Source organism: Pituophis catenifer, unplaced genomic scaffold, assembly GCF_029215685.1.
Source record: "Pituophis catenifer annectens isolate HBS135680 unplaced genomic scaffold, rPitCat1.0.hap2 SCAF_17, whole genome shotgun sequence".
Taxonomy (NCBI): Eukaryota; Metazoa; Chordata; class Lepidosauria; order Squamata; family Colubridae; genus Pituophis; species Pituophis catenifer.
Genome location: NW_027256897.1, coordinates 990,208 through 1,016,823, shown reverse-complemented (window position 1 = coordinate 1,016,823; position 26,616 = coordinate 990,208). Strand labels below are relative to the sequence as shown.

General features: G+C 45.2%; 3 protein-coding genes across 5 annotated transcripts; 2 read left to right on the top strand and 1 right to left on the bottom strand.

The window, feature by feature from the left end:
• Positions 1-2,456: 2,456 nt before the first annotated feature.
• Positions 2,457-14,192, top strand: KYAT1 (kynurenine aminotransferase 1). 3 transcript variants are annotated; one of them, XM_070955861.1, is made up of 15 exons: positions 2,457-2,580; positions 4,427-4,532; positions 6,058-6,116; positions 6,619-6,769; positions 7,792-7,941; positions 8,809-8,895; positions 9,125-9,253; positions 9,586-9,706; positions 10,409-10,485; positions 10,874-10,963; positions 12,031-12,217; positions 12,333-12,400; positions 13,181-13,267; positions 13,813-13,910; positions 14,004-14,192. In XM_070955861.1, the coding sequence occupies exons 1-14, from the start codon at positions 2,555-2,557 to the stop codon at positions 13,879-13,881; spliced, it is 1,407 nt and encodes a 468-aa protein (XP_070811962.1). In that variant the 5' UTR covers positions 2,457-2,554; the 3' UTR covers positions 13,882-13,910; positions 14,004-14,192. The 3 variants fall into 3 exon arrangements, with proteins under 3 accessions (XP_070811962.1, XP_070811961.1, XP_070811963.1); XM_070955860.1 differs by having other exon boundaries at positions 12,028-12,217; XM_070955862.1 differs by lacking the exon at positions 4,427-4,532 and having other exon boundaries at positions 12,028-12,217.
• A 1,521-nt stretch (positions 14,193-15,713) lies between these two features.
• SPOUT1 (SPOUT domain containing methyltransferase 1) lies at positions 15,714-22,694 on the top strand. Its single transcript, XM_070955864.1, has 12 exons — positions 15,714-15,769; positions 16,540-16,582; positions 17,157-17,273; positions 17,919-18,078; positions 18,269-18,358; positions 18,516-18,565; positions 19,409-19,539; positions 19,947-20,019; positions 20,101-20,199; positions 20,462-20,564; positions 20,995-21,142; positions 22,031-22,694. Exons 1-12 carry the CDS (start codon positions 15,734-15,736, stop codon positions 22,106-22,108), a joined length of 1,128 nt encoding a protein of 375 aa, XP_070811965.1. The 5' UTR covers positions 15,714-15,733; the 3' UTR covers positions 22,109-22,694.
• Positions 22,673-26,615, bottom strand: ENDOG (endonuclease G). The gene is made up of 3 exons (XM_070955865.1): positions 25,622-26,615; positions 24,878-24,987; positions 22,673-24,222 (listed from the first exon to the last, which is right to left on the bottom strand). Exons 1-3 carry the CDS (start codon positions 26,126-26,128, stop codon positions 23,937-23,939), a joined length of 903 nt encoding a protein of 300 aa, XP_070811966.1. The 5' UTR covers positions 26,129-26,615; the 3' UTR covers positions 22,673-23,936.
• Between the last annotated feature and the right edge of the window lies 1 nt (position 26,616).

Below are 26,616 nucleotides of genomic sequence, written 5' to 3'. Positions count from 1 at the left end.
GGCGCCATCTTGGCGGCTGTGGGCGGGGCTCCGGCGGCGCTACGTCGGCAGGAGGGGGCGGGGCGGAAGGAGGAGGAGGACGTCGGCTCGGTGCCATCTTTGGAACGGGCAGAGGCTTGGCGCGGAGGCCATGTTGGGCAAGGGCGCCAGTCGGACGCTGCTGAGAGGATCTGACGAATGATCAATTCAATTCAAATCCAATCCAATCAATTCAATTCAAATCAATTCAAATCAAATCAATTCAATTCAAATTAAATCAATTCAAATCAAATCAATTCCATTTCATTCCAATCAATTCAAATCAATCCAATCCAATCCAATCAATTCAAATCAATTCAAATCAATTCAAATTAAATCAATTCAAATCAAATCAATTCAAATCTTTATTGTCAGTGCACAACATATGTACAATGAGATTGGTTGAACGACCGATCAAAATAGAGCTGGAAGGGACCTTGGAGGTCTTCTAGTCTAACCCCCCTGCTCAGGCAGGAGGCCCTGTTAGTCCTATAGCAGAGTCAATGGGGAAGTCCTATTTCGCTTAACAAAACAGTCATAAATCAATCAATTAGTAACCCTGCAGTGATTCACTTAACAACTGTGGCAAGGAAGGTTGTAAAATGGGGCAAAACTCAGTTAACTAGTGTCTGTCTAAACAGAAATTTTGGCCTCAATTGTGCTTGTAATTTAAAAAGCTACCTGTAATTTATAGGGAACTGTCTCAGTCCTTTAGCATATTATTACATCTAGTCTACACAGATAGATATTAATCTCAACAGGGTGTTGTCCTTTTTGCTGTTTTATTAAGGAAGTAAGACCTGTTGGTAATATGTCGACCACAATATAATACGTTACAAAAATAATAATGCAAAGTAATAACAGGGATTATGTAATCAGAAAACAAACTAGTATATAACGTTGATTAAAGTGAGTTTAACCTGGAGAAAAAAATGGAATCTATAAAATACTAATTACTAGAGAACTGGCTTCGACCTTTAATTACTTTATATTTTTATAGGCCATGCAGTTGGAATGTATAAACTCTCAACTTTAAGGTTGAAAAGTGTTTTTTTTAAACCATCTTATGTGGCTCAGGATTATACACAAATTTTATGTGATCAGCTGTGTCAACCCAATCTCTGCTTTGCATTATTCCTATTTTATATAGATATATCCTGCATGTTCTCCAATATACCGTGTTTCCCCAAAAATAAGACTGGGCCTTATATTAATTTTTGTTCCAAAAGACACATTAGGGCTTATTTTCTGGTTATGTCTTATTGGGGGGGGGGGGGGGATACAATACTAAATGCATCCATCTGGCTGACAATCTTAACTGGGGCTTATTTTAGGGGGTAGAGTATCCTGAAAAATCATGCTAGGACTTATTTTCCGGTTGGGTCTTATTTTCCGAAAAACGGTATTATTAATTAAACCCTTAGGTGATATAAAGAATAAATTATGAGGCTTGCAGAACTTAATTCACTTCAATTCCATCCATCCAACCAACCAAACAAACATTTAGCTTAGTTTTAAAAAGCAATAAATAGGCCATCAAGCCACTTTTTTCAAAATTGGTTTCTAAAAATAGAAAAGTATATGCTGATATCCCAACATGCACAATACCACAAGCATTCCAAAGATATTTGTTTTAATGGCCCCTAAATAGCAACCTAATCTGAAGACTTTCATTCAATCAGATTCCAGAGAAAAGTCATTTTGGGGGGGGGGGGGTGAATCACTAAGTGGCATTGTTTCCATTGCCAAGTTTTGACCCGACTGAGAAAAAAAAGCTAAAATATTCATGAAGGAGAATGGAAAGACATTTTTTTGCCATTTCATCAGAAGGGTTGCTTTTTAATTAACAAAAAAAAGTAACTTTTTAACAATCCTATTTCCAGCAGGCACCCATGTACATTTAGGTATGCAATAATACAATACAGGATGATGATATGTTGATAAAGGAGAACATTTGTAGCTCACGGTTGAAATAAGGGGTCCTTGGAGGAGGAGGAGGAGGAGGAGGAGGAGGAGGACTGTAGGGTCCTTGGTGCTCTCTGAACTTGGTGTTTCATGACCCAAGAAGGGTAATATCACCAGTGTCCATCATTCATTCATTTTCATTCATTCATCAGTCAAACATTTCTTAACCCAGCTAGGTAACATCATCAGTCAGACGATCTCATTATATGATGATGTACAATGTGGGAACTAGCGTGCAATTTTGCAAATAGTCAACTGCCACTTTCATCAACAGAGAACAACCTGGATTAAAAGGCCAGGGGTTTAAAATGGACCAAACCCTGGTTTGTGGGCAAACAAAGGAAGCATGCACACATACACGCCCACCCCCCCAATCCACCCAACCAGCTACGGCTCACATGGTCTAATGCGCCAAATAGAAGCGCATGGCCCTCTCACACACGCCTATTTTTAAATGCAGCCAGCGGCTTTTCTGGTTGGCTGTCAGTTCCTTTTTCTCTCCACTAGAAAAGGGGAACGAATCAGCTGTTGGAAGAAGCTGCTTTGGGGCTCCGACCAGGAAGGATGATAGATGTTGTGTTGTGAGAAAGCAAAGTTGTAAGTGTCTTGACTTTTTTTTGGTGTGTGTGTGTGTGGCCTCGGTTTCTTCTTGCCAGCTGTGGCTTTCCACCTCTGGCGTCACACGTTTGCTGAATTAATCCTCTTTCAAAGGTTGGGCTCTGCAACGACAAGATAGACTTCTAACAGAAGAGAACATTTTTGTAGCTCAAGGTTGAACAGGGCTGTCCTTGGGGCTCTCTGAGACAATTTGGAGATCTGCCACTTTGCACAGGAGGGGGGGAAACGACGGGGAGGACACACGACAAAGGGATCTGGCTGCCCCTATAAACTATGAGATTTTAGTTTATAGTCCTGTTTTTTTTCCTGAATGTTACCAGCCCAGTTTCCATTGGGAAATCGCCTCTGGATTTTATACTCGAAAGAGGACCAATGATAGAAGTTAGATTTTAGTTTGAAAGTTGAGTCACTGTGTAGTTGTAGCAAAGGGCTTGTAGGAACTAAATGCAATGCGCAAAGTTCAGGCTGTGAATGAAATTAAACCACTGGACTAGAAAGAGACAGAAGTCCATGGTTTTCTCTCTCTCTGTCTCTCTGTCTTTCAAACCTCTTTCAGCCTATTTTCCAGGAAGGAATAATTAAATTTAATTTACCTGGGAAGTGTGTTGTGCAAACTTGGTGACGTTGTTGAAGCTTTTCGAAGCCGGTTGCAATAATCTAGATGCCAGATAAGAATTCGATAGCTCACAAACATTCCAGTTTTTCTGTCCTCGCCTTTAGATTGTCCGGATTTTCTGCAGCTCAGATCCAGCTGATTGTATTGTTTCCTCTTAAACTGTTTGCTTTTCTTTCTTGTTTTTTTCACTATAATCTTCCTTTGTTTTTCCTTTTTGGGTATCCTTTCATAGGCCAGATAATCTGTAAAGCTGGTCTCCTGGGGTTGGTTAGCGATAAGGGAAATAAATGGAGGACCTTAAGAGGCTATTTTCAGAAAGCGTGATGTTAATCAGTATATTTTAATTTGGGTTGCTCACTGTTTCTCAACCTTCTCAGCCTTAAGATGTGTGGACTTCAACTCCCAGCTCACCCTGAGGAATTCTGGGAGTTCCACACCCCCTCGGACCGGGGAATTCTTGGAGTTAAGTCCATATGTCTTAAAGTGACTGAGATGGAGAAATCCTGGTTTAATTAGTGCTTGAATGAACCTTCTTGGAACTCTGAACTCTTGTAGACAGGAGAGAGAGGTGAGGTTGGGCTGTTCAGTTCTAACGTAGATGGCCTCTTTGACCACTCTTTCAAACGAATGGTCCTCTCCATCCTTCCATCCCACCCCCACATCAGGGGTGCTATTCAGCAGGTTCTGACAGGTTCTGGAGAACCGGTAGCGGAAATTTTGAGCAGTTCGGAGAACCAGCAAATACCATTTCTGGCTAGCCCCAGGGTGGGGTGAGAATAGAGATTTTAGAATATCCTTCCCACAGGAGTGGGGTGGGAATGGGGATTTTGCAGTATCCTTCCCCTGGAGCGGGGTGGGAATGGAGATTTTGCACAGATTTTGGTATGTACAGAAGATTTCTCCAACACCAAAGTTCAAGAGCATCCACAGTCCCTTCTGCTTGCTTTACTAAACCAGGGTCAAATTCACAAGAGTTGGTTAGCATGCAAACTCGGCTTTAGAAAGGTTGAACTAACAGGTGTCTGGCGGTGGGGAACAGGACACCGTGGCTTGTCCCAAAGAGAGGAATCCCAACTCAACTGTTGAAGCAAATGTGGGGATTTTTGTTGTTGTTCCTATTAACGGCCCAAATCCATTTCAAGAGGAGGCGATTGCATTATGCAGAGCGTTAAACATTTATTTTGTTTTATTTTATTTATGCATGAAAAGGTGCAGAGCTCTTCGGACCGCCAGCTGGCCGTGTCGTAGCCTGCCTTTGATTCATGGTCTGTGGAGAACAACTCCGTGTTTGTACTTTGGCTACTATCGTACCAAGGTAGGAAGCACAACTGATTGGCCCGTGGTTGGGTAACTAGGATTTATTGCCTTGAGGAAAGGCCTCCAAACTTGGCAGCTTTTAGACGTGTGGACGTCAATTCCCAGAAATCCCTGGCCGGCTGGGGAATTCTGGGAGTTGAAGTCCACACGCCTAAAAGTTGCCAAGTTTGGAGAGCCCTGGCATAGAGCATGAGGTTCGCATGCAAGCAGAGAACTGGCACAGCCGGGAAAAATGTTTCCCTCCCTGCCATCTTCACTCAAATAGGTGCATTGTAATTCCCCGCAAGCAGAGAACTATCACGTCGGAAAAAGAATGCAATCTTCCTCCCTGAGGCACTAGCTTTCTCTTCACAGTTTCTCTGCAGAAATTCAGGAGGAAAGCAGGGAATAAGAAGCTGCTTTCTGCTCAGTGTTGTTGGAAATTGGGTGGCATATAAATTGAATGCAACGTTATTATTTATTTGCAAAATGGAGGTGTTGTGGGGAGTGTTGTGCAAGAGGAAAAAAAAACCCTGCGCATGTCACAGTTTTTGCTTAATTGTTTGTCTAAAGTCCCAAGTGTTGTAAGAAGGTTAAGAATCAGCAGCTGAAACAGAGTTGGCTTCCATTTCCACAGGGGCTGTCTTGAAAGAGCCGTGCAATTTCTCCGAAGTTTTCTCCCCTTTCAAAGGAGGTTGTGAAGTTCTCCCTTGTGTGTGTAAGAGAGTGTTTGTGAGCTGTTGGTGGTTGTGTTGGGTGCCTGGGGTGTTTCCTGTGTGTCACAGATTTGTGTTCTTCTGGGTTGCTGGCTCTTTTCATTCCTCAATCTGGGAAAAAAAACCCTGAGATATTTTATTTGCTGGAATAGCGTGGGAAAAAACACGACTTGTGCGACACAACGAATTACACTTGCACAATTTCCCTAGATCACACTCAGACGTTCTGCTGAATTTCTCTGGAATTTTCCTTGGCTCTGATTTTTTTACCAGGATGTTTTTCCAACTTCTCAGGCCGGCCTCTCCCTTGCATCTCTGAGTGGTCTTCTTTCTAAGGGTGAACAGCACTTTGGGAATCGGCTACAGTTGCAAGAAAGGGAAAAACAACTACAGGCAGTCCTCGGTTTACGACCAAAATTGGGGCCAGAATTAGTTGCTAAGCAACGTGGTAGTTAAGTAAGTTAACTACTAGATTGACAATTTTTTTTAATTAAAGCTGTTAAGTGAGTCATTGCAGTTGTTATGCGAGTCATGCAATTGCTAAGGGAATCCAGCTTTCCCCATTGATTTTGTTTGATGGGGAAGATCAGACGTGACCTGGAAGGATGCAAACATCTAAAATACCGCTACATGCTGGTTCCCAAATACCCAAATTTTGATTATTTGATTTGCGGGGATGCTGCAACAATCGTAAGTGTGAGGACTTTTCTTCAGCACCGTCATAACTTTGAGCGGTCGTAAGTTGAGGACTACCTGAAGAGGGACTTAGCTGGGATGAGTCAGCCCATGGTATGGAGTTATTCATGATCGGATAACTTTTTTATCTAGGAAAAAATGGCCAAGGCAATTCAGGCTCGGCGGCTGGAAGGCGTGGACCAGAATATCTGGTAGGCAGTTTGTAATTTGCTTCTTCGGGAATGAGTTAGAAGCCAAGATTTCTTAAAGGACCCCCGGAGTCTCCCCGGGACCCTCTGATGTGCCCACAAAATCCAAATTATTTGTCAGATATGGAAGACATTTGCAAAAATGTAAAACCATCCCATTCTTTATGGAAAATAAGGTTTTCCATGAAAAAAAAATATATTTTAATGTATGCAGTCATGGGTTTAATATTTGACTTATTTATTTATATTTGTTATTTTTTAAAAAATAAATAATCCAAGTGGGCAAACCTATCCAACACGCCTTCCTTCTCCTATTTTCCCCACAACGACCACCCTGTGAGGTAGGCTGGGCTGAGAGAGGGGATGGCTGGCCCAAAGTCCTGCAGTTGGCTTTTATGGCCAAGGCGGGACTAGAACTCATGACCTCTGGCTTTCTAGTCTGGTTGGTGCTTTAATCATTAGACCAAAGTTATCCCAATTTTTGAAATGATTTTTATCTCCTTAGGGTGGAATTCTCCCGACTAGCGGCGACTCACAAGGCAGTGAATTTGGGTCAAGGTTTCCCCAATTTTTCCCCGCCGGATTTCGTCAGGAAAGCCTATGTGGAAGCGATCAGCGGAGAAAACACCATGTTGCACCAATACACGCAGGCCTTCGTACGTGAAACATCTCCCTTTCCAACACAAATTGCGTGCTGCCAAAATGGGTGAAGTTTGTTTCTTGTTAACCGTCTGGAACAAATTTGGCCACTGTGATTGGTTCACCAACTTTTAACTGCACTTTGTTGTTGTTAGTTGCGAAGTCATGTCCAACCCATCGCAACCCCATGGACAACGTTCCTCCAGGCCTCCCTGTCCTCTACCATCCTCTGGAGTCCATTGAAGCTCACGCCGACTGCTTCAGTGACTCCATCCAGCCACCTCCTTCTCTGCCGTCCCCTTCTTCTTTTGCCCTCCATCGTTCCCAGCATTGGGCTCTTCTCCAGGGAGTCCTTCCTTCTCATTAGGTGGCCAAAGCATTTGAGCTTCCTCTTCAGGATCTGGCCTTCTAAAGAGCAGTCAGGGTTGATCTCCTCTAGGACTGACCGGTTGGATGGCCTTGCAGTCCAAGGGACTCGCAGGAGTCTTCTCCAGCACCAGAGTTCAAAGTCCTCCATTCTTTGGTGCTCAGCCTTCCTTATGGTCCAGCTTTCACAGCCATCCATTGCAACTGGGAAAACCGTAGCCTTGACTATACACACTTTTGTTGGCAGGGTGATGTCTCTGCTTTTTAGAATGCTGTCTAGATTTGCCATGGCTTTCCTCCCCAGGAGCAAGCGTCTTTTAATTTCTTGGCAACTGCAGTTTACAAACATCAAATAATCACCAGTCCTCGAATTACGGCCAGCCTCTTCATGACAATGCAAAGTTACAACAGGCCTCCTCAGGGCTATCTAGGACCCAGGTTTGAAATTCCGACGGTCACACATAACCCTCCACACACACACACAGAGTCATGTGACTGCGTTTTGGGCACTCAGCATCCGGCAAACATTTAGGGCCATTTGTGGCATCCCGAAGTCCCAAGATTGACAATGTTTTTGTTGGAAACTAGATTTTTTTTTTCCAGACTTTCGGTCTCAACAGGAAAAGGATCCTTGATTATTTTCACAGCATCTGATCTGATTTTTTTCCCCCAGGGGCATCCGCGATTGGTGGAGATCTTGGCTCGCTTTTTTGGGAAGTTGCTCCAACGAGATCTGGACCCTCTGAAGAATGTGATGGTGACAGTGGGGGCGTACGAAGCTCTCTTCTGCTGCTTCCAGGCTCTGGTGGATGAGGGGGACGAGGTAATTAACGGGGTACCCCTCTTCCTTCAGCGAAGTGGGGGTTCAGGGCTTTAATCACAGTGGGCAGGGAGCAACGGACTCGGCTTGTCCGTTGAAGGAAGCATCTCAGCTCCTGTTACTGGGTTTCATTTGGTCAAGTTGGCAATTGTTTCTCCCATGCTGACCCCTTTCCAGGAGTGCATGGACTTCAACTCCCAGAATTCCCTTGCCATGGTTTATCCAGTGCTGAGGATTCTGGGAATGGAACTCCCAGAATTCCCCAGCTGCTAGGGTGTTTGAAAGTGGGTGAATTTGGGAGCCTAAAAGCTATCTCTTTTGGATTATATATGCTAAATACTGGAAAAATATGAACAGCCCACCGGATGAGATTGTAATTAAAAAAATTTGGGACTCACTGTGCTGAAATGGACAGACTAACTTTAAAAATTAAAGATAAAGAAGATTCAGAATACTATCGGACATGGAATAAATTTTATGAATGGATAGAGAAAAGAGGTAGAAATTAGAGAAAGTAGATTATGAATGTCAATATTATAAGTATTGAAAGTAAAGAGGTATATAACTATAAACATAGTAATTGATAAAAATGTAAATAAGCTAATGTAAGAAGAGACCTAGTTTAAACTTTCTGGTTATATTATTATTACTGTTATTATATTACTACTATTGTTATATCATTTACTACCAACTCTCATTGGTCGTGTTCTATTTGTAAATAAATGTTTATGAATGAAAATTTAAAAAAATAAAAATAATGAACTGTACAAAAAAAAAAGCTATCTCTGTGTTAGAGTGTATTTGTGTGATAAGATAACATGCCTGTCCTTGATTCAATTAAGGGCCAAATCCCCTCCTGGTTTTCTCTAGGTGATTATAATTGAGCCGTACTTTGACTGCTATGAACCCATGACCAAAATGGCAGGCGGGAAACCCGTCTTTGTACCCCTCCGGCTGGTGAGTGAATGCCCACTAATGGGTCACCTAAATAAGGAAGGGAAGGACACATTTCAGATTTAAGGGCATTGATGGGTCTGTGGGAAAGACCGTGGGAGTTTGCCAAGGGAACAGATAAGAGACTGCTGAGTCCTCGGCTGTATAATGGGTAGAGAAAGAGGCTCAGAAGAGACCCTCCCTAATTTCTCAGGCTGTAAAAATTCTCCAATGTCCTTTTTCTCTCCTCCAGAAAGCTGCCAAAAGTGGAAAGCTGGCATCCAGCCGGGACTGGCAACTCGATCCAGCCGAATTGGAGGCAGCGTTCACGAAACGAACAAAAGTTCTGGTTTTGAATTCTCCCAACAACCCTTTGGGGAAGGTAATGATGTATTCTGCCATTGTAATATGCCCATCGGGGGGTATTTAAATCATAGAATCCTAGGGCAGGAAGGGACCTTGGAGGTCGTCTAGTCCAACCCCCTACTCAAGCAGGAGACCTTATACCATTCCAGATAAATGGCTGTCTAACCTCTTCTTAAAAACCTCCACAACTTCTGGATTCTTTCCCCGTTTCCTTTTTATCAAGTGGAGAAGCTGGAAGCTGAGCACAATTGGAGCATCCGGGCCAGGTTTAGCCCACCTTCCAGGGTTGTTGTGATAGTTGCGTTTCAGAGGGAACCAACCGCCTGTCTCTCTCTTCGTGCCCTGCAGGTTTTCAGCAGAGAAGAAATGGCGCACATTGCGGACCTGTGCGTGAGGCACGACGTGGTCTGTTTCAGCGACGAAGTCTACGAGTGGCTGGTTTACGACGGAAATGAGCACGTGAGGATTGGTAAGGCCCATCCGACTCAAGGCTTCGGTTCTGACCTAGGCTTCCCCAAAAAGCACGAAGCGGACTCCTGGTCCCGACAAAACCCCTTTTTATTAAGTTACTGCGAATTCCTCTCATTCACACTCAACAAAGTCTTTCAAGGGAGAACTTACAGTCACAGACCTTATCTGGCTTGGAGAGCTGCCAGGCTGATATCTTCAAAACTTGGAAAAGAGTCTTGGAGAGTCACAAACCAATTAAGCGAACTAATTGTCTCCTGCAAACTCCACTCCCCTTTCGCTCCTCTTTTATTCCCTCTGGGAGGGGCCATTCTTCATCCACTCGTGGCTTTACTCCTGAGTCGACCCTTGTTCTTTAGCTGTTCCCTTCTCCTGGCAGCTCTGCGCATGCGCCCACTGGGAACAGGCTCCAGCTGCCTCACTGATGTCTGATTCTGAAGGCAGCTGATAACTGGCATCCAGCCCTGGTTCCCTCTCTGCCTCCGATGCAGAGCCCTCATCAGAGTCTTCTCCAGACTCCAGGACTGGCCCATGTACCTCCCCAACCTCCTCACTGTCTGAATCTGCTGCCAGATCTGCTGGCTGCTGACGGGCCACAACAGCTTCTCCCACAAACGTCTCCACCTGTATTCCCAGTTCCTTACAGGGAGTCTCCTTGGGTGAAAGAGGCAGGGTGTTCATTTCTTTTCTCTCTGTTTGATAGCCAGTTTGCCAGGAATGTGGGAGCGGACGGTGAGCATTAGCAGCGCCGGCAAATCCTTCAGTGCCACGGGATGGAAGGTGAGGGATCTGGTGTGGCAGCAGCCACACACCTGAGCTTCGATGGGTTTTGCACACAGGAAGGTCTTCGGTTCGACACAGCAACGGTCATAAATATGAGTCAGTAGCCAAGCGTCCGAATTTGGATCACATGTCCACGGGGAGTCTGCAACCGTCGTGTGGAAAACAATCCTAAATCACTGTTTTCAGTGCCGTTATAACTTCGGTCACTAAAGAAGTGGTTGTAAGTCGAGGCCTGTCTGTACACACTCCCCACACCCAAAGACACACTCACAGCATTTCTTTTAAGGGCAGAACTAGCTGTCGACTTAGGAACAGACCAGCTGAGGATGTGAAGAAGAAACACGAAAGATACGAAATCATGACGTGTCCTCTTTCGTCTCGACAGGTCGGCTGGGCCATCGGGCCCGATCGCCTCTTGAAGCACCTAAGAACCGTTCACCAAAATTCGATCTACCACTGTGCCACAGCGGCTCAGGTAAGAGGACAGGGCCGCAGGACGCGTGGTGTTCACACAACTGGGATCACCCGGCTGCCAATCAGCCCGTTTACAGGGTTTGCACAGTGGGCTAAAACCATCCGCTAAACCAAGCCATCCAGATTCTCACCATGTGATGGTTCCAGGAGCCATAAGCAATCATAGATAATAGATCACCCAGGACTAGAAACAGATACGGAGCTCTGCAGAGATCCTAAAGATTAATTGATCCTAGTCAGCCTTCCATCGTTTATTGACTGCCTTTTGATCCCCAGACATTTATCAACCCCTTGATCTGTCCCATCAAGTCTTGGGAATCAGTATTGACTCCTTTGGGGATCCCTGCTCTAAGATCCTCTGGGCAAAGTTTTCTTGGTCATCTTTCTAATCGTCTACCAGAGTAATTGGGAAGTCCCCTCCAGTTTTTTATGTATTACCTATAACCTATTAGCTATTGTCTATTATCTATTATCTATTATAATTGTCTGTTATCTATTATCTATTACCTGTTGGCTGTTGTCTATTCATTATCTACCTTATGATCCTTGATGAACGTATCTTTTCTTTTATGTACTCCAAGGGCATATGCACCAAAGACAAATTCCTTGTGTGTCCAAGCACACTTGGCCAATAAAGAATTCAATTCAATTCTATTCTATTCTGCTCTGCTCTGCTCTGCTCTGCTCTGCTCTGCTCTGCTCTGCCCTGCCCTATCCTATCCTATCCTATCCTATCCTATCCTATCCTATCCTATCCTATCCTATTATCTATCTATCTATCCATCCATCCTATCTATCTATCATCTATCTATCTATCTATCTATCTATCTATCTATCTATCTATCTATCTATCTATCATCTTTATCTATCTATCTATTATCTTTTATCATCTATTATCTAGGGAGAAGATCCCTAAGTCCCACCCTATTAATATTTTGCAAGCCGCCTCCCTCTTTCCCAAGCTCTGAAAAGCCCATGGCCCATGGCTTGTTCAATACATTGGATCGTTGCACCAGCCGACGCTGCCTTGCTGCCCCATCATTCTCTCTTTCACCTTTGCTTCAGCAGGAGGCCGTGGCCCGTGGGCTTGAAGAAGAGTTGGGGTGCCTCGGCAAGCCGGAGAGCTATTTTGTGCAGCTGCCCAACGAGCTTCAGCAGAAACGGGATCTGCTGGTGGAGAGCCTGGTCTCGGTGGGCATGAAACCCATCGTGCCGGAGGGCACCTACTACCTGATCGCCGACCTCTCGACGTTTAGTGAGTTTGCCCCCAGCCACGCCAAATGTCCTGGGGAGGGGGTGAGAGGAACTTTAGTAAAAAGAACCAGGGGAGGTTGCCAAGGCCTGTCATTATCCTTCGTCTTCTCTTCCAGAAATTGATTTGCCGCCTTCGGAAGAACCCTACGATTTTCGTTTTGCAAAATGGATGATTAAGAACAAGGTGAGTGGAGAATGCGGGGCTCTCATGTGGGGTCTCTCTGAGCACCAAGGACCCCTCGTCTCAACCCTGAGCCTCAAATCATTCTCCCTCACTGGGGCTCTAAAGCTTCACCAGGAAGGTTCTTACCAGTTGGCTCTTCTATTCTATTCCATTCTCTTCTCTACAAGTGGCTGTCCAGTCTCTTCTTAAAAACCTCCATTGATGAAGCACCCACAACTTTTGGAGACAAGCTGTTCCACCGATAAATTGTTCTCACTGTCAGGAAATGTCTCCTTAGTTCTAGATTGGATCTCTCCTTGAATAGTTGATCACTTTCTTTATGATAAGTTGGCAACCCCAATAATTCAATTCTAAAACATGCATCCAGAAGAACTGGAATAAATGTTTGTTTGTTTGTTTGTTTGTTTTTACACTTTATTTGCCACCCTTCTCCTAGCCAATGACTCTGGGCGTCTTACAACATAAAAAATGTTCCTTTATTAATGTTTTATTCTGAGCTGGGAGCATTTCAAACGTGGGAAGAGGCGCTGAAAAGCTGCCAGTTTTGCCCCGTTTTTCTCTCTTTTTTTGGAGAAAGGTAAACCTCAGATTTTTAGGGGTGGTGGGCAAGAAGACATTGGAGCTTCCCAAATTGCCTTTTGAGTGGTTGATAGTTTAATGACCTTAACATGGAATAAATTCTGCTTTCAGCTCTTTTTTTATTTATTTGGGGTGGGAGGGGGGAAAGAAAGAGCGCTGTATTTTGCTTTTTGTGCTGATTTCTCATGTCCTTTCCTACAGCGACTGGCTTCCATTCCTGTCTCTGCTTTCTACAGTCTCCCGCAGAAGAAGAATTTTGACCATTTCCTGCGTTTCTGCTTTGCAAAGGTGAACAATCCGGGGGGTCGGTGAACAACAAATAATGTTTAAAAGTTACTTTTGTAGTCTGGGTTTCAAAGCAGACTAGAAAGAAGGATCTCCTTGGAATAAGTGGATTTTAAAAAAAACCTGCCTAATCCAACATACAGGGTAGTCCTCAACTTACAAATAATTTGTTTAGCGACTATTCAAAGTTACAATGGCAATGAAAAAAGTGACATACGACCGACCATTCCTCACACTTATGACTCTTGCAACATTTCCATGGTCACATGATCAAAATCTTCCCTTCCCTTTTTCATCCATTTACTTTCTTCCTTTCTCCTTTCCCTCTGCCTTTCTCCTGTCCTTCCTTTCCTTTCCTTTCCTTTCCTTTCCTTTCCTTTCCTTTCCTTTCCTTTCCTTTCCTTTCCTTTCCTTTCCTTTCCTTTCCTTTCCTAATCCTAATCCTAATCCTAATCCTATTTCATGTTTAATTTATCACTTTTTTCAAAATAACGATTCAATATATTTTATTTTTAAAGAGCTCATCCTTTTGTCTTTCAATCTTTTAGGAGGACTCGACCTTAAAAGCCGCCGGGGACATCTTGAAGGAATGGAGCCAGGAAAGGCAAAACCAGTGACTCATCAGCCCTGGGGAAGAGAAGCAGAGGCAAGCTTTGGGGAGTGTTGGCCACCTGCCCTATGGGGGAGACTGATTTCCTGGGCCATTTGACACGGATTATCTTTCCTCCTCCCTCTGCAGGGTCTAGGAGGCTCCTGGCCAGCTAGTCTTCCAAGGTCTCAGCAAGATGATGGGGACTCCTACCAGCCCAGTGGCGATGCAGTTGTGCGTCAAAGAATATTCACACCCCTGGAGATGCTGAAAACCTCCCAGGGGTCCCTACTTTCTCAGGGTGTCAAATTTTAATTAAAGCTGCACTCTGTGCTGTTTGTCTGCAAAGTGTTTGTTCCCAGCCATGTGTAGCATCCTAGGGCTGGAAGGGAGCGTAAAACTCATGTACAGAGCAACAATTCAGGACGTTGAGCTCCCCTCTCATTCCCACGATCAATTTTAACCTACAGGGGTTGTCTGCCAGACCATAATAGCAGGGGTGAAATCCAGCAGGTTCTGGAGAACCAGTAGCGGAAATTTTGAATAGTTCAGAGAACCGGCAAATGCCACCTCTGGCTGGCCCCAGACTGGGGAGGGAATGGGGATTTTGCAGTATCCTTCCCCCAGGAGTGGGGAGGGAATGGGGATTTTGCAGTATCCTTCCCCCAGGAGTGGGGAGGGAATGGGGATTTTGCAGTATTCTTCCCCTGCCACGCTCACCAAGCCACGCTCACCAAGCCACGTCCACAGAACCGGTAGTAAAAAAATTTGAATTTCACTACTGCATAATAGCCAGCATGAACCTCTCATTGCTTGGATGCATCAGCGGAAGAGGCTATGGTTACACGAAGAATTTTGCAACGGTTTCGTGATGATCCGCTAGGTCAAAATTAAGCCAAATGGTTTCAGCCAGGTTCACACTACCATGGGTTGTTTGGAGGGTTGCTGGCCCTTGAACCAAGGGGGTCTTCAATACACTCTTCTTGGCACATACACACCCACCCATATTTTTTTAACCTGAGGTTTCAATATCCTACCCAAGTAACTTTTGAAACATTACTTGGATTTATGTCAAAGTTAGTCTTTGCTTCATAAAACTCAGAGCAAGAGAACCGTTAGTTTTTTTTTTCTCATTTTAAGTGTCTCTTTTATTAAATAAAAAGGAACATTCCACCCCCAACAAAAATAGCTAAAAGGAGTTTTTTTTAAAAAAAACCACCAGCAGAAAAATCACACAAAAACTGGGTTAAAACCTACAAGGACATTAAAAAAAAAAAACTCAAAAAGAAAGAAAGAGTGAGATACACAGAGAGAGGGAGGGAGGGAGGGAAGGAGGGAGGAAGGAAGGAAGAAAGAAAAAAGAGAAAGAAAAAGAAAAGGGAAGGAATAAGGGAAGGAAAAGAAGGGGGAAAGGAAAGGAAGAGAAAGAAAATAGACAGGAGAGGAAAGGAAGGAATAAAGGGGAAAGGAAGAGGAAAGAAAAAAGGAAAGGGAAAGAAAAAGAAAGGGAAGGGAAGGGAAGGAAAAGAAGGGAAAAAGGAAAGGAAGAGAAAAAATAGAGGAAAGGAAGAATAAAGGGGAAAGGAAGAGGAAAGAAAAAAGGAAAGGGAAAGAAATAAAAAGAAAGGGAAAGAATAAGGGAAGGAAAAGAAGGGGAAAAGGAAAGGAAGAGAAAGAAAATAGAAGGGAGAGGAAAGGAAGGAATACAGGAGAAAGGAAAGAGGGGGAAAGAAAAGAAAGGCTAAAAAGCAATCTCACTAATTCCCATATATGAAGCCGGATGGCCCCCTCTACCTTTCATGAGTCTTTGGCTCCTTCTCGCCCCACCCAATCAGCGGCCGCCTCCGGAAGTTGCCGGCCGGGGATTGGCTGGCTGCAACATGGCGGAGCGGAGCCGGGCGAAGCGAGTGCGGGAGGTGCACGTGGGGCGCGGGACGGATTAACGGGGGGGGGGAGGAGGGGAGGCTGCTGCTCTTTGCACCTGGGGCTGGTAGACTGCTCCTGGGCATGGAGGCTCCATGCGGTGCTGGCTGGGCGTTGGAATCCTTTTTTGCTGAGAATTTGCAAAAATGGATTTTGATTGATTTGATTGATTATTTAATTGATTTGATTAATTGATTCATTGGCAAAACTGATTGATTGGATTGATTGATTGTCCTAATTTCAGTCAAAATTTCATCCTGTTTAGCTGGACATCCCATGTAATGATAACACGCCCATTTATTTATAACATTCCCTTCCTCCCTTCCTCCTTTACTTTCTCCTTCCTCCCTCCCTCTCTCTCTCATTCATTCATTCAATCAATCAATTTTATCCTGCAGCACTTCAAGCTGCATTTACTCTAGTGCTGACAGATACTTTTGCTCTTTTAACTTGGCATGTTTAGCATGTTTTGTGAACCCATCTTAAGAGATGGGGGGGGGGGAAAGGTTTCAAGGTTTACTCTTTCTACACCAAGTAAGTTAGCAAAACAGGGATTTTGAAGGACTTCAAATGGTAAACAAGAGATCAGTTAAGAAATGCAATAAATCCATGTTTTTCATACTTGGAAAGCCAATTGAGAAGAGGCAGCCCTGTCGTGGAGGGGTTACAGAAGCAGTTGGGCAGCAGAATAGAGGGAACAATTTGGAAACTCGGGTTAGCCTTTGTCTTCCAAACTGACCCAAGTCTCTTTACTGTTTTGTAGGGAAAAGAAGAAAAGGTTGATTGGCGCAAATGGAAACAACAAAGTAAGTACTGATTTTTAAAAGATATTCTTTTAAAAAAGGGCTAAAAGGTTCTATAACATTTATGTTGTAAAACTAGAAGGCTAAAATCTTTAGAGCCAGAAACTGTGAATAAGTGGAGTTTTCCTTTTAAACTCTATAATAAAAAGGTGGGAAATGTGCCAGATCTGATTGTCCAATTCTGTTATCCAATTTTACATCTGGTTTACGCCCATAGTTAGCTTTACTATGGCTTGTTGAATAAAGTACCACTGGCTGGATCCAGACAAATTTCAGCCCAAGCTAACCCAATCAAAATTAGAACCACTTTATTTTGTCTTAACTTTATCTAATTTGAAAAGAGATTAGTATTGGCATTGATGGCTAGGTCAGCCCACTGCACTAAGCCATGGTTTATCTAGCTATGGTTTCATGAATAAACTATGATTGGCTGGGTTGGCACAAGAACCCTTGCCCTAAACCAGGGTTTGTGAATCACAGTGCGCAAGTTTGCTCAACGTGATGGAGAAGAGTGTGATGTTGATGGCCTTCGAGGGCCCCGTTTCTTCCCCGTCCGAATTTCTTCTCTCTGTTCTAGAAAAAGAAGAGACGAAACAATGGAAAGAGATGAAACTGTTGAAGAAGCTGGAGAAGAAGAGAGCCCGAGAGCTGATGGAGAAAGAGAGAGAAGAAGCAAAGCCGACGGAGGAAAAAGGTAGCAGCCAAAATGCAGGAAACCTATTTTGGGTATCAGACTAGAATTGAAGAACGAGAAAGGTTGAATTCAGACAGACAGCTTGGGCCAAGAGTGTTTGAGTGTATTTTCATTGCATGGTGGATTGAGGGTTAATCCTAGTTAGGTTTCTTTTTCTTTTCGTGGCTTATCCTTTTCTTGATCAACAGCCCCAAATCCAGAAACTGAATTAATTCAGTAATATTAGATTAGATAAAGAGAGTCACTTTGGGGCAGTGATGAAAGTGCTGGCCCAGAAACCAGGTGACGGTGAGTTCTAGTCCCATCTTCGGCATGAAAGCTGACTAGGTGACTTGACGTCAATCGGCAGGAGACAGTGAGTTCTAGTCCTGCCTTAGCCAAGAAAGCCAGCTGTGTGACTTTGGTGCAATCACCAGAAAACAGAGAGTTCTAATCCCACTTTGGATGAAAGCCAGATGGGTGATTTGGGGTCAGTGCCTCTTCTCGGCCTAGCCCACCTCTTAAGGTTGTTGTTCTGGGGAAAATAGGAGGAGAAAAGAGTATTAAGTATGTTCAGAAGAAAGAGCAAAGGGAGATGGAGGGAAGGAATGCTTTTGGGGGGTGAGTTGGGATTCCTTTTTCCTAACTTCTCCCCTTCTTTCCTAGGGCGGCACTACACAGTCAGCGTGGCTGTTCCCGGATCGATTCTAAGCAACGCACAGTCTCCTGAATTGCGGACATATCTGGCCGGACAAATAGCCCGTGCCTGCGTCATCTTCTGCGTGGATGAAATTGTGGTGTTTGACGAACAAGGAGAAAATTCCAAGTAAGGGGGTGGCCTCAGTTTCATTCCGTTCTGTTTTCTGCCAGCGGACAGAGTTAGCAAAATGTCAGGCTCTGCGTTGGTACGATGGTTTTTTCCCACCCGAGCAATTTTTAGGCCGAGAAAGTGGCATTTTTACAAAACTGGGTCGCCAGTTCGAGGCACTCGGTGACTTTTGCTGCTTGCCTTTCAGGACCATCGAAGGCGAGTTCAAGGGGGTCAAGGGCAAAGGCCAGGCCTGCGTCCAGCTTGCCCGGATCCTTCAGTACCTGGAGTGCCCGCAGTAAGTCAGCCGGCCAAGACTGTCCAGTTCAAAACGGGCCAAAACAAAGTGCAATCATGACCTTGGAGCCTTTTAGCTCAACCTGGCATTGGGGCTTTACCTGCACGGTTTTCTTAAGGAAAGCAATAGGTCTTCTGTGCTCTTCTTTTGTGAACAGGTATCTAAGGAAGTCTTTTTTCCCCAAACATCAGGACCTGCAATTTGCTGGTAAGTCCTGGATTCCCGTTTCCTCAATTAGGTAAAGGTAAAGGTTCCCCTCGCACCTATGTGCTAGTCATTCCTGACTCTAGGGGGCGGTGCTCATCTCCGTTTCAAAGCCGAAGAGCCAGCGCTGTCCGAAGACGTCTCCGTGGTCCTGTGGCCGGCATGACTCAACGCCAAAGGCGCACGGAACGCTGTTCCCTTCCCACCAAAAGTGGTCCCTATTTTTCTACTGGCATTTTTTTACGTGCTTTCGAACTGCTAGGTTGGCAGAAGCTGGGACAAGTCACGGGAGCTCACCCCGTTACGCGACACTAGGGATTTGAACCACCGAACTGCCGACCTTCCGATCGACAAGCTCTGCGTCTTAGCCACTGAATTATTATATTTATAAAATAATTATTATATTATTTTATATTATAATATAAATATATTTATAAAATAATTCCTCAATTAGCGTTACCCAAATTCAGTTACTTAACAAGATGTGTGGACTTCAGCTCCCAGAATTCCCCAGCTGGCATAAAACATTGCAAGACCTGATCATGGGGCTGCGGGATTTCTTTCTTTCTTTATTGAGTTTATTTGGATGCCCATCTTACCTCTAGGAGGCTTACAGTGTTAAAAAAGAATAAAACTATACAAAGTCTGTATAGTTAGTCCTCAACTTAAAAACAGTTCATTTAGTGACTGTTCGAAGTTACGACTGAAGAGAGTGACTTAGAACCATTTTTTATACTTACGACTGTTGCAGAAACCAGATCTTAGCCACAGAAATGTTGGGCTCAATTGTGGTTATAAGTTGAGGACTACTTGTATGAGAAATTGCCTATTCATGGATCATTTCAGGGCTCTTGAACCCTCTGGACAGTCCACATCATGTCCGAATGGACGAAGAGTCGGAGTATCGGGAAGGGATCGTTCTGGCCCGGCCCACCAAACCTGGCCAAGGGTCTTTCGTGAACTGTGGGATGCGGAAGGTAATTCATGGAGGCCGAGCCGGGTCAGAATAACTGAGCATTGGCTGCCCCATCCACCTTCTCTGCCCTCCCGCGAGATGAACGGGGAACCTTCTGTGACAGGGCAGCTGCTCAAGCCAATGGCTGGCCGAGTGGGAGGAGCCTACGGGCTGCAATTGGTTGGTTGGACAGGCAGATGACATGGATGGACAGATGGATGTCTGGAGAGATGACATGAATGGATAGATGGATTGAAAGAGATGATCACAGATAGGGAGAGAGAGAGACAGATATGGATGGATGGACAGATGAAAGGGAGGTAGAGATATGGATGGATGGAGGGATCGATGGACAGACAGACAGACCAGTAGGTTTGACTGCTCTGCCCAGACCAAGTGATGCTCCAGGCTGGCGTTGTTTTCCTACAGGAGGTCCAGATAGATAAGCAATTGGAAGGGGGCCTTCGTGTCACCGTGCGCCTGGATGAAAAGCAGAATGCAGGTACGGTTCCACAAATCCTCGTCTCGACTTAGAAACTCAAAATCAAAACTTCTGACCGGCCCTGACTCCTTTCTCTTTCAGAGAGCAAAAAGGAGAAAGGTGTTGTTGTATCATCACAAAGTCCTCGCACCGTTTCTGGCCTTTACTGGGGCTACAGCGTCCGATTGGCTTCGTGTCTGAGTAAGTCTGCGTGAACTTTCTCTCTCTCTCTCGGTAAAATGTTTACCCAAAGCTGGGAAGGGGAGAGAAGGAACTGAATGCCAAAGGATGCTTTTAGGGGAGATCTCTGAGAAATGGCAGGGAGAAAATACAATATGTTTTTCTTAATTTTCCTATTTCTTCCTTCTTTGTCCTTCAAATCTTGAGGGAATGAATGGCTTCTACCTTGGGGATCTTAGCGTGTAAGTTATATTTTCAAAATTTTGTCTTTCTTCCCTACCAGGTGCCGTCTTTGCTGAATCTCCTTTTAAGGATGGCTACGATCTGTCCATTGGAACCTCGGAACGCGGATCCTCCATAGATGAAGCCACTCTACCTGCCTTCAGGTAGCCAGAGTGAATTTTCTGTGTTATGTTTTAGGCTAAAACTGTGGCAAGAATTAGGAACGTCTAGTTTAAAAAAGAAAATCGCTAGGAGAGACATGATGGCAGTCTTCCAATATTTGAGGGGCTGCCACAAAGAAGAGGAGGTCAACTTAATTTTCCAAAGCACCTGAATTCAAAGCTTGAATTTAACCTGAATTTAAGGAGAAATTTCCTGATGGTGAGAACAGTTAAGCAGCGGAATGGCTTCCCTCCAGAAGTTGTGAATGCGTCAACACTGGAAATTTTGGGAGAGCCATTTGTCCAGAAGGTCTCCTGCTTGAGCAGGGAGTTGGACTAGAAACTCCAAGGTCCCTCTTGCATTCTGTCTCTGCCCTGCAGGAGCCGAGACAGCCTTCCCAAAACACCTTCTCTCTTTGTCTCCTCCTGGCAGCCATGCTTTAATCATCTTCGGGGGTGTGAATGGTCTTGAAACCGGAGTGGATGCGGATCCCAACCTGGACGTCAGCGACCTCAGTACCTTGTTCGATTTGTATTTGAACACCTGTCCGGGGCAAGGAAGCCGCACCATCAGGACGGAGGTAAGCCAGGGTTGCTACAGGTTACCCCTGCAGTGGGACGGCCTGTCTCTCCGGGCAGCTTCTCAAACTGAGTCAGGACCTCCCTGCAGGAAGTTTCCTAATTTCACCTGATCTGGGGGATTCTGGGAGATGAAGTCCACGTGTCTTAAAGCAGGTCGGTTTCACAGGCTGCCAAGGTGGTCAGTTGGAGAATGTGATTTATGACATGCCCAGGGAGGAGGAGGGAGACAGGGTCATGGGGGCCCGTAAATTTATGTGAGGTCAGTTCTGACTCCATCGGAGTATTGCCGGAATGGTGCTCTTAAATAAATGAGCGTATTTCTTTTGAAGTTTGGCTCATGAATTAATTAGGGCATCTTTCAGAAACTTCACACCGTGGTTGCCCTAAAGATAGTCCTCGATTTATAACCATTGGCAGAGGAGCAGGTTAAAATTACAACGGCACTAAAAAAAAAACGGGCCTATGGCCAGTCCTCAGCTATGACCGTCCCAACATCCCCATGGTCACGTGTTCAAATTTTGAATGCTGAACAATTCTCATATTTATGACGGTCACAGCATCCCAGGGACACGCGATCTCCTTTTGCGACCGTCTGACAAGCAAAGTCAACAGGGAAGCTAGATTCACTTAACAATTGTGTGACTAACGTGACTGCAATGATTCACTTAACAGCGGCAAGGAAGGTCATAAAATGGGTCAAAAACTGACTTAACAACTGTCTCGCTCAGCAATAGAAATTTTGGGCTCGATTGTGGTCATAAATCGAGGACTAGCTGTTCTCCTGTTTCTGGATCCTTGACAGATCCTGTGGGACCTGTCATTACAGGAGGAAGAAGCAATTCTTTTAATCCAGTGGCTGACTTCAGATCTTTCCCATGTCTTTGTAGGAAGCTCTCCTGGTCTCGCTCTCAGCGCTGAGGCCTAAGATCGACACAGCGGCTAAGAAAGGACGAAGTGGGAGCTGAGTGCCAGATGCGAGGCAGAGCCCCCCACCCCTGAGGGCCAAGTGGGGAACAGATACGTAAGGACCGGTCCAGCTGCCCCTAAGTGGACCAACTGGGGCACCCTGTGAGTGGGGTGCCAAGATGGTGGCACCCACGAACCCATATGGAGTTTAAGACGGACCATAGAACAAGCTTCTTAAATTTGGCAATTTGACAAGGTGCGAACTTCAACTCCCAGAATTCTGCAGCTCCTTTCCCTTCCATAAGTGGAGAGGCCACACCTGCATTTTATTCATGCCGGTATTTTTTAAAGTTATTTATAACGATGGAGGGGACCCGCAGTCACCTCACTCCAACCAAGAAACTAGAGTTAAAGCTGAACGAAAGAGGCTGTTTCGTCATTTCTTTTGGTGGGGAAAAAATATGTCTTCAAAGCATTATTTACATGGCAGAAATAAATGGGAGAATGAGGCTGTCTCCTCATCCCCCAAGTCCCAGTTGTGGTCATAATTGGAGGACCTTGTTTACAGATACAAGGCAGAGATCAGCTGGTTTTGGGAAACAAAATTCCAGGACCATCTCCGAGCAATTTGTCTTGTTTTATTGTGCAAAACAGATCCGGAGGTATCCATTTATTTCTCCCTGCTCCAAAATACAACCCTCAACCTGAGTTTTGGGCAAAGGACAGCGTTGTTTTCCCTGAGATGAGGCAAGCACCCCTCTACCTTGCTGATCCCCCCCCCCCGAAAATTTCCCTGCAACTGGAAAAATCCTAAAAAATAAATTTTCTTACCGTTTCTAAAAGAAACTAAACGCTCTTCCCTCAATGACCGTTTTTCACACTTAACGACCGTTGCGGCATCCCCATGGTCGCGTGATCAAAATTCCAGAGGCTTGGCAGCTGATTCACATTTATGACTGATTCTATGTCATAAATATGTCATATGTCATTCTATGTCGGTTTTAAACTGATTTTTAATTGAAATGTTTTAAATTATGGGCCAAATTTCATTTAATTATTTTTAAAATTATTTTAACTTTTGTGTACAAATGTTTTTATTTGGCTGTTCACCGCCCTGAGTCCGAAAGGAGAAGGGCGGGATAAAAATCTAATAAATAATAATAATAATAATAATGACGGTCGCAGAGTTAGGTGATTCCCCTCTTGTGACCTTTTGACAAGCAAAATCCCCGGGGAGGCCAGATTAACAACCCTGTGACCGACTTAAATCAGTGATGGCAAACCTTTTCAGCACCAAGTTCCCAAACTGGAAAATGCGTGCATGTGTGTGCAGTTGCGTGAGCACTGGAAACCTGAAGACCAGCTGACTGGTGTGCACATGCCTGTTTTGTGGCCGTTTTTTGACTGTTTTCAGGCCAAAAACGGCCTGTTTTTGAGCCATTTTTCGGCCTGTTTTTCAGCTGCTTTTTGGCCTCTTTTTCAGCCGTTTTTTGGCCTCTTTTTCAGCCGTTTTTCGGCCTCTTTTTCAGCCATTTTTCGGCCTTTTTTTCAGCCACTTTTTCATCAGTTTTTCAGGCCATTTTCTGGCACTCTGGCACCCGTGAAGCCCAGCTGGCCGGCATGCCAGAAACCAGAAGAGAGAGGGCTCTGCGTGCCACCTCTGGCACACGTGCCATAGGTTCTCCATCATGGGACTTAACAATTGCAACGATTCACTGGAAAACGAGGGCAGGAAACGTGGTAAAGTGGGGGCCAAACGCCCTCGACAACTGTCTTGCTTAGCAACAGAGATTTTTCGGGCTCAATTGTGGTCGCAAGGCGAGGACTACCTCTATTCAGACGCCACTCACGGGGGTGGGGGAGGGGAGTCCGTCTCTGCAGTGGTCATCAGGCCGAGCTCCCAGCCGTGATTGCTTTCAACCTGGTGGTCTTTTTCATGATGTTGGGGACGAAGAGGAGGCCCGAGGACCTCTCGATGCTCTCGATGGGGACCAGGAAGCGTTCCAGGGGGACGTTCTCATCTATGGGTGCGTTGGGCATGACGTAGGACTGCAGCTCCACTTCCCCCCGGGGTTTTTCTAAGATCAGTACCTTGAAGAAGTGGGTGGGGACGGCCACGTGGTTTCGGCCGATGACTTCATACTTCACGTACATCTTCCCATCTGGCTCCATCCTGCGGAGAGAAACGGCCCTTAAAAAAAACCATCTCTATTCAGCCCCCCCCCCCAAAAAAAGCCACGTAAGTTTCTAGTCCTCGCCGCATGGATTTGCATATCAAAGACCGAATGGGATATTAGTTTGACTTCCTCCAGAGAAGTGCTCAGTTTAACTCCAGGTGTTTATACAAATTTTCTACAAGAATTTGTATTTTCAATTTCTTTTTTAAGATTCAAGATCTTCCAAATTTTCAGTTTTAAAAAAAGATTAATGATCTTGTTTATGAGCACTGCCTCTTGCCTCTTATAGTTGACAACTTTTAATTGTTTTACACATATAGTAATTTTTTTAAAAAATAATATAGCCCAAATACAAATGTTTGCATGACACAACCACGCTTTAATGGCATTAAATTAATTTTCTGCAATGACTTTCGGCCAATAAAAGAACCCAGCAGGCTGAGCTTGCCACAGAGTATAGAATTTTATTCTGCACCCAAAATTTTTCTATGCCGTGGCAACCAGACATGTTGCTTTAAGATCTGCTTGGATCCTTTGGTCAACTTCATGGTAAAAATTCAAAATAACATTTTTTAACAGTGCCTTTTCCCTTGGATCCTGCGACAGGTGGGATGGCTACAGGGTAGAAAGGGGAAACTGAGGAACAGGTACCTGGGTAGGAAAAGCGGGCCGGTGCAGACATAAACGTTCTGGTGAGTCTTCGTTAAACTCCGAGAATATTTTTCCAAGTTATTCCAGGCGTTTTGATTTAAATGAGGATTCTAGGAAGTCAAAGCCACCAGGTTAGATAGAAGGCGAGAGAGGTAAAATGTCCAACATTCAAAAGTACAGGAAGTCCTTGACTTACGATCATTCGTTTAGTGACCAAAGTTACAACAGCACTGGAAAAAGTGACATGACCATTTTTCACACATGACCATTGCAGCATCCCTGGGATTATGTGATGGCAACTGATTCATATTTATGACGGTTGCCACGTCCTGGGGGGGGGGGTGTTAATCTGTTCACCTTTAGTGACTTTCTGACAAGCAAAGTCAACGAACGGGGAAGCCCGATTCACAACTGTGTTATAATTTGATTAATAAGTAATAAGCAATGATTTGATCATTATGACTATCACTAAGGGTTGAATCTTATGATTCTTGACGAACATGTTTTATTTTTTCTTTATGTACACTGAGAGCATATTATGCATCAAAGACATGCTTGTGTGTCCAATCACACTTGGCCAAGTCAACTCATGTCAAGTCAATAAGTCAACTCTACTCCTCTACTCTACTGTACTCTACTCTACTGTACTGTACTCTACTCTACTCTAAAGTGAGGGACTCCTCCGTAACTCAGCCTGGGGTACGGGAGGGCATCCATCCGTTCCCCCACCCACCCACCGCTTACCTGCGGGGCGATGTTGCTCAGGTAGAAGGTGTCTCCCATGGCTTTCTGGCTCCACTTGTGGTTGGCGGCGGCGGCCAGGTGGCCTCGGTCGAAGCCGCTGCCCCGGTAATCCGCGTTGCTGGCGCGGTGATAGGGGTGGATGGAGTCGTCCTCGCGGAAGTCGCAGGCGGCCCGCTCGGAGGAGCCGCGAAGGGCCGCCGCGTCCAGCCGCTCCACCACCCAGAGGGCGCTCCGGGCTCGCGGGTCGTAGCACAGCACGTAGGAGTCGCGGCTCCGCAGCTGAGACAGCCCCGGCAAGCCGTACTTGGCCAGCTCGCCGCTGCCGCCCCGGCTCACCTCCAAGGAGGAGGCCGCCGCCGCCGCCACCGGCACGACGGGCAGCCGCGCCAGCAGCCCCTCCGCGGACGCCCCTTCCCGGCTCTGCCCACCGGCCCAAGCGGCGCCCAAGCCCAGCCCGAGGGCCAGCGAGCCCGCCGCGGGCGCCAGGTTGCACCACCAGCGCCGCATCCCCGTTCGCGCAGAATGGAACGCGCCGGGATCAAAGGGATGGAACGTTGGGAGGAAGCAAAGGGAGAAAGTGATACAAGGAAGCTTCTCTTAAAGGGGCAACGGCGCCCAGCGGGTGGGGCCAAGGGCTGGTTGGGCGGACAGGACGGGACCTTCGCCCATTGGCACCTTTTGGGCTGGGAGCGCTGCCTCTCTTTGCGCTGCGGGCGGCCGAGGGGGTGAAAGTCGCAAAATCACACCTTTATACATCACCAACCTGGCAAAATTTGGAAGATCCAGCTGAAAATCCCCCCCCCCATCCCTTGTTGATTTAGATTTATATTAAATCTAAATTTATTAAATTTAATAAAATAAATAAATAAAATAAAATAAATATTGACCACTTCCCTATGATTATCATTAAGTGTTGTACCTGATGATTCTTGAGGAATGTATCTTGTCTTTTTATGTACACTGGGAGCTTATGCACCAAAGACAAATTCCTTGTG